At 46.9% G+C, this 7,643-nt stretch overlaps 1 protein-coding gene across 2 annotated transcripts in view; it reads left to right on the top strand.

Moving 5' to 3' along the window:
- The first annotated feature begins 3,754 nt into the window (after window positions 1-3,754).
- Dusp22 (dual specificity phosphatase 22) overlaps window positions 3,755-7,643 on the top strand; it is a 58,929-nt gene continuing 55,040 nt past the window's right edge. For both annotated transcript variants that reach the window (XM_052728657.1, XM_052728656.1), the window contains exon 1: window positions 3,755-3,874. In XM_052728657.1, coding sequence (XP_052584617.1) covers window positions 3,854-3,874 — 21 coding nt within the window. In that variant the 5' untranslated portion in view covers window positions 3,755-3,853. The remainder of the gene's footprint in view (window positions 3,875-7,643) is intronic.

Raw genomic sequence — 7,643 nt, 5'->3', positions numbered from 1 at the left:
CTGCCTTCAAGAAACTACAGTTTTGGCAATGGTTGGTTGTGCTGACAATACCAGACATACAGTCTATGACTTGTGTGTTTAAAAAAAAAAAAAAAAGCATGATTTTCCACCCACTGTTAAGAACAAGTATTCTGTCTTTGCAGGACATTGATTAATAATCTGCTCACCGTTTCATTCCTTCCAGGTCTTGCCAATATTCCTGGACTTTACAGGTCAACAGGTTTTATTAACTCTCAGATAAAAGCCTGATAGAATCTCCCTAGATCCCAAGCCCCCCTTACTGCTCCACCCAGTCACCTGGGAACCAGGCCTCTTGCCCCTCTCCTCTGAATCACAGTGCATATACCTGAAGTTCTGGGATCTGAGCTCTGTAAGCCTCTTGTCAGAAAGAAGGAAACTACATTCGGAAGGCTGACAGAGGGCTGGAAACAGGTGGCCTTCTGAAGGACGATGTCATCCTCTATAGAGGCCAACCCTGTGGCTAAGCTATCATGTAGGCTCAGAGGCCTCAAGTGGCCATCTGAGCATCTTTCCTCTGGACAGAGCTGCAGAAACAGAGAAAACAACCTGTGCTTTTGCTTCTGGAGTTCTGAGCTCTGCCTTGTTTCTTCTTTCCACACTAATTGGTATCTGTCTGCCTTTCCTTTCCTTTTAGTGCTTGGGCCAAGGCCTATTGCGCAACTACTCACTTGAGCAGAGGTTTCTCTGAATTCTCTGAAATTATCATTAGCATACCTAATGATCTGACTTGCTCTCTTGAACTTCTGCTTGTGGACTTTTATACGTCATGACAAATATGGTGGTCACAAGACATTTATTGTGTCATGAATACTTCACACATCCGTGATGTTGGCAATGCTGAGGGCGGGGGAAATGGCAGGAAGAAAGGTTGTGGATGCAATCCTTTCATGGAGCGGAAATCCACTTGGCTCTGGCCTTTAAAGCTTTTATGAATGAGGGAAACCACAAGTGAACAAACACATTCTACATTGGATATGAAATACACTAGGTTGGTTTAGATTTTCCCTCCTTTTCATAATCAGAAGCTACAGAGAGAAAAACTCATAGAATTGCAAGAATTCAAAAACAGATATTAATCATGCTATGATGGAGGGAGGGAGGTTCTAGAATGAAGGTAGGAGATGAAGAGAGACAGAAACTCTTGTAAGGGAACTCTCTCTCTCTCTCTCTCTCTCTCTCTCTCTCTCTCTCTCTCTCTCTCTCACACACACACACACACACACACACACACACACACACAACCACACTGTATTGACTTCTGATGTTAATCATCTTTTCCGCCTCTTCTCAAAAATGAAATTTAAGGATTTGAGATGAGTTCTGGGCATGTGAGTATCCTAGAAAGACCCAAGGCAAGTGCAGGCAAGTGCTAAATCTGTCAAGAGACAGGTTAGCTCATGCTCTAAGCTATAATCATAGTAATATTAATAACAATAATAGAAGCATAGGCACACAAAGAAGTATTCCAAGTGGATGGCAGAAGAAAAAAACATGTTTTGTGTTTGTCGTTTATGCGTGTGTACCAACTTAGGAACTAATTGTGCTTTGAGAAGCCAGCCTTTCTACTGGAAACAATGACCAGCGGAGAGTGAAGGAGAGTAAGCAATTGTCTGGTTGTCTTCATAAACTCATATTCTAGTGGACCCATTTTAAGGAGGAAAATGCTGAGAAAGTGCATCATCTTGCCCAAGGTATTCCTAAGGGCTGGGGATAGAAGGTGGTCATGTGATTCCCCTAGTGGAGTCCATTACCTATGCTGATGCTGAGGGTGTAATGGTGGGATGGAGCAGAGGGAAAGAGGGCAGGCTGCCCCTCGGAACCAGGAGGAAGAAGACATGAGGGGGACAGGACAGCAACAGTCCCATAACAAGGAGCAGAAGCAGGCCACAGTCTCACCCTGTGGGCAGCCACAGTGTGAGTGCACATTATGGGAGGCAATGCCTCTTATTGCCCAGGATGAGAGTGTACAAGAAGAAAAATGACACAAGACTGAGCCAATGAGCTCTTCCCACGAGTTTTTAGCATTCTCCAGAAACTCTTAAAATATTTTTGCATATGTTTGCCCTGTGTGTGCGTGTGTGTGTGTGTGTGTGTGTGTGTGTGTGTGTGTGTGTGTGTGTATACACTCACAGGTGTGGTCGGGGACATCTTACAGAACTTGGTTCTCTCTTTCTGCCATGTGGTTTCCAGCAACTGAACTCAGATCGTCTGGCTTGGTAGCAAGAACCTTTACCAGCTGGGCCAACTCAACAGCATTTCTTTTTTCCTGGTTTTTGTATGTTTGTTTTTAGAACCTTCCCACTGGTTTCTTGGCCAAGAGTACATTAATCGATTTAACAAATGTTTACTCTATTTTGTGCTACTTGCTATCCCGCGGCCATATGGCAAAGTAGTGAATAAGACAGAAAGGCCCTTTTCAGGAGGTTGCTATCTTATGAGATAGGTCAATATTAAGCAATTAGTAATTTCTGATCATAGTGCTATGAAAAAAAAAATAAGATGCAGTCATGTTATAGCTACCTGAAGTATCCCTTATAAATTTGGTGGTTTAGTGGAAAGAAGAGTCTATAAGACGACCTTTGTTCTGAGACCTCAAAAGAAGCTATGTAAAGACTTGGGGATTGAGATGTCAGTAGCACAGGACCCTGGGCAAGATCAAGCTAGGAAGCCGAAGAAAGAGCAGCGCAGCCTCCGAGGCTGATCCCAAGTGGACAGAGGGGTAAATCCCAAGTGGACAGAGGGCCAGCAGAATCGGACCTGTCACATCAGCTTGAAGCATGGCATGTCTTCATTCAACAAGTACTTTCTGAGTATCTACTCAGTGCAGGGCATTGTCAAGAACACAAAATGAAAACGAGAAAACTCTAGCTCAGTGGTTCTTAATCTCCCTAATGCTGTAACCCTTTAATACAGTTACTCATGTTGTGGTGACCCCCGCATCATAAAATTATTTTCCTTACTACTTCATAACTGTAATCTTGCTAATTATGAATCCGAATGTAAATATCTGTGTTTTCTGATGGTCCTGTGAAGGGCAACCCCTGTAAAGGGTTGTTGGACCGCCAGGTTGAGAACCACTTCTCTAGCTGAAGGATTTTTGAGCCTGTTTAAAGGAAATTTAAAATTTAGGATGGATGATTGATGGTCCTCAAATAATTTTATTACATGCTAGAATGCAACCTACTCTAGACAAAACCGCAAAACAGGTATGCGGGGTGGGAGGCTTTCTGGGAACAGTCATTTCAACCCATTTCCCTGAAGGAGACCCTCGACCATTTACAGCCTCCAGCGGCCTTCCTCTCCTAGACCAGCCAGGGTCATATCTCTGCAGAGGTGAGTCACCTAGCCCACCTTTCCCAGAGCGTGCTCCTTCTCGGTCTGGGTTGGGTGGGGCAGGGCCACAGGAATCCCCCGCCTAAAACTGTTGGCTCAGAAAACCCAGACAGGGGAGCCCCGAGCCCAGGCTCTGTTTAGCACCTGATTCACCCAGGGAGCCAAGGCCCTAGACACTGCCCGTAACTGGCATCAGGGAGCCCCAGGGGAAAACGCCTTTGGGGACTTGGGTACCCCCTACCGCGGCGCCCGCCGCCACCCGCGGCGCGCTTGCGCGAACTGAACTGCGGGCTTAGGTGCGCGTGCGCGCTGGGCGTCCGGCCGCGGGGGCGAGGGCCGCTGTCCCCGACGTGCGCAGAGCCGGGGCCGCCATGCCGTGTCTCCGGCGGCGGAGCGCGCTGCGAGCGCCGCCCTGGCGCCGCCTCCCGCCGCCCCGCCCGCTCGCCCAGGCACGCGCCGGCTCCTCCCGCGAGCACGGAGCGGAGAGCGCGGCACGGCCATGGGGAGTGGGATGAGCCAGGTAACGTCCGGGCCCGGCCGCCCCTTCCCTCTGCGGCTTCCGCCGCCGGGCCCGGTCCGCACAGTCTGCCCTTTGAGAGCCAGGCCCCGGGCTGGATGTGGTCTGACCCCCTCCCTTGAGACCGGGCCCCTTGACGCCTGCCACCCACAGCATTGGTGAAGCCGGGCCAGATGGGCGGTTTCTGTAATTTCCTCTCCTCTTCCCCAGATTTGTGTGCGCGTGCACAGATAAGCCGCTCTGGTGGGGAAGTTCACGGAAACCCTAGAACTGACCCGGCTTTTGGTGTCTGGAGCTGCTTGACCCTAGGTTACGGGGCTTCCGTAGGGCTACCTGTTGGCTGGCTCTTGTGCGCACTAGGCCTTTTGGAAAACCTTTCCTTGACCCTGTGGTGGTGCAAACCTTCTGGGCCAGTTTCTTCACCCCCACCCTCTAGGCTGAGGATGGTCTGGCGGTGACAGTCCTCTGGGAGGGGGCGGGGGGGGGTCTATTTGTGTCAGACTCAAGATTAAGGAACTTACTGGTTTAAAGGGAAATCTTACTGTGGGTGTAGATACCTGGGACTAAGACAAGTACTTCTGTACACGTATTTTTAAATATTCTTGGGTTTGGTGAGCTTCTGGCCTTGTGTCCCACCCCCAACCCCCACCTCATCTCCGTCTACATTCGCTGCCATGTTTATGGGCTATAATGGTGTGGCTTGCTTTCTCTGTTCTCTTCCCTCCTCTTCACCCTTTCACACGGGTCACTGCTTTGGGGTGAGGGCACCACAGTGGTTTAGTGATTTCCATGAGAATGAATGTTGAGGCAGCGATCCAAGGTAGGGGACTGAACGTGTCCCTGGTGGAATGGTGTGTGCTCCTTAACTCTTTCCACAATCTCCACACCTCTGCATGTTGTGGACCAGTATCTCACTGAGGTATTTTGGTGACTAGGATTTAGGTCACTAAAAATTTCTTTTTGCCAGTGATCAGAAATTCCCTCTCTTGGATGCGTGCTTGCATTATGTTCCCATTAGCGCGGGGATCCGTCAGCACTATGACTAGTGGAGATGTTAGTTAGTCTGGGGTTGGGGGCTGGTTTGCTTTCCCACTGACTGTGGCTGTGCCTCCACTTTGCTTTGGCATTTCTAGTTTGTTCCAGTGGTCACTGCCCCTTTCTGCACTTGGTTTCTGGTATTTTATATTATAATTGAAAGAGTAGATTTAGGTATGCAAATGATTGCCCAAGGAATATTAATTTCACACTTCATGGCAAAAGTGGTAGTATTCATATCCACATTGTGCTATTTACCTTTCAAAGTAATAGATTTCTTGGCTATTTTATTATCGTAACTATCTTGTGCAGAAACAGTTTCCAGAGAAGAAATTTAAAACTATAGGTACAGAGAGATTTATTTGCTTCAGTGGTTCAACACATACTGTGTACTGAATATGGGCCAGGTGTAGTCCTTTTGGGGACAGAGGGAGGAAGCCAGTGCAGATGACAGAAAAGTCCTTCACAGACCTTCTCAGTAGGCCACTGCTAGTCTAGTAGAAATAAGACATGAACCACATCATTTAAAATTTTCTAGTAACATTTCTTTGAAATTTAGAACAAATGATCATCTTACGGTTATTTATTAAGCTGAGTTTATTTCAAGCATTTTAACATGTAACCAATAAGTAAAATTATTCATGCAATATTTTTTTCCTGCAGAGTCTTAAATTCTCATTAGGTACTTGATACATTTTAAATGCTCAGGAACCACTGGCTGATGGCCACTGCACAACGCAGATTACTGTGTCTGTACCTGTCTGTGCTTGTGTGGTGGTGGTGGGGTGCCTCACAACTTGGAAGACTACAGGCCCTAAAGATAATTTCCAGAGTGTGGGGAAAATAGACATCATTCTAAAAGGTGGATCCCTACTAGAGTAAACATGCTCAATCTGAAGTCAGAGGGAATTACCTGAATTACAAGTCAAGGCAGTGATGAAGTAAGTTGTTGGATGCAGGTAACCAAGAGCTTTAACCAGAGTTCTTCCGTGTATTGCTGTGTAAATTTAAACGGGGTTCCCTTTTTTCCCTAACTGGGAAAAGAAGAAAAGAACAGTTTGTTTACAGATTCGGCAGAAGGTGCTAATGTTGTAGATGTGATTCCAAGAATATAAATAAAATGGGTGATGCCTTAGAATTTAAGAGTGTCACTTAGAAGGTGTTTATCTGAGGTTCTTGGGGCAAAATTTCTCATCCTATACAAATTGGTCACCTTTAGCAAAGAATTACAGACTAAGCAATGTCTGCTCCACTCTGACTCTTTGAGGGACTAGCAGTTTTTAGGCCTCATGGTAGATCTTTGTCCCAGTTTCCTATCTGTTATTCAGAGGACAAAAGGGAAATGGCCTATGTATGCTGTCCAGTTAAAGAGGAGAGAAAATAGCAACGGAGAGCAAGCAGTGGTCCATTCTTTTTTGAGCTCGTAACACGCTCTGAGGAAGCCGTTTTCCTCTTTGTGCAGATTGAGAAAGGAGTTTGAGGAATCTAAATAAGACAACTACATCCTGATGCAAGAGCTGGTAGAACTGGGTTTGGATCCCAGTTCCCATTGACTAGAGGAGAATCTCTAATCAAATCTCTTTCTTTTGACCAGGGCTGCCAGTTTGTCTCAAGTAGATCCTAAAAATATGTAAAAATAACCAGAACAGACCACCACAGATTACGATTCATTGTAAAACAAAGTCACTCTCTTCCTTCATGTTTGACATTGATAAAGGAGGCATTAGAGGCAGGTAGCTCCAACTGTCTTTGTGTAAGTCCCAAGTCGACATTCTGAGCTGGCCAGCACTGCAGTCGCCGGTGACTCTGTGGTGCCTGGGCCCTTTAGTAGTACTTAGCTGCCCTGGAGTGACTTGCTTGTTCTTCACCAGCTCCGTGAAGAAGTGCTGTTCGTTCCAGGCCTGTTTTTCACACGAGGCACACGAAGCTTAAGGGTGCAGGGGCAGGAGTTGGTAAACGGCTCTTACTACGCAGGCCTGAGGATCCGAGTTTGATTCTCAGCACCTGTGCCAAAAGCCAGGCATGGTAGCATGTGCTTAGAACCCCAGCCCTGGAGAGGTGGAGACAGCAGGATCTCTGTCTGGGGCTTGCTGGTCAGGCATTCTAGCTAAATTGAGATCCTGTCTCAAAAAATAGGTGTAGAGTAATTCATGATTAAATTAAAATTAGCCACTTCTGCCCTGCATATCCACACATGTTCACATACCCCCATACACATATACATATATACGTTCATGCACACAAATACACATACATGTACACACGAGGACCTGGCCGAGTTACCCACCCGATGAGTGGCAGAGTCTGGACTCAGAGCCAGTTGGTCTGGCTCACAACCACGAAGCAGAGAGCTCATGGTTTGACTGAGGGGCCAGCCTAGTAAATGTTTCTGCTAATCACACCATTGTATGTCCATGTCTTTTTTGTGTGCAGTCTCTGAAAGTCAGTTGACCCAAAGTTTTCTCAAGAGTTTGGACCAACACGTTTTTTTAGAGGGAGACCTCTGTCCTCACTGTCTCTTAGTAGTCTTAAATACTGCAACACGTCATTAAAAACAAAGCCACAACAACACTCTCTTTATTAGGCATGATAGCACAGAGCACTGCCCCCACAAGCTTCTGTGCGTCCTTTACCTTGATCAGCCTGTGCTAATGGCAGGTGGGCAGAAGCTGCGCCGCTGTAGGTCAGGAGAGGAGGACCTTCTGCCTCTGACGTCTGTCCTCCAGTGACTGCCAGT

The sequence above is a fragment of the Peromyscus californicus genome, unplaced genomic scaffold, assembly GCF_007827085.1.
Source record: "Peromyscus californicus insignis strain IS unplaced genomic scaffold, ASM782708v3 Scaffold_8__1_contigs__length_139910024, whole genome shotgun sequence".
Lineage (NCBI taxonomy): Eukaryota > Metazoa > Chordata > Mammalia > Rodentia > Cricetidae > Peromyscus > Peromyscus californicus.
This window is presented reverse-complemented; position numbering and strand designations above follow the sequence as displayed.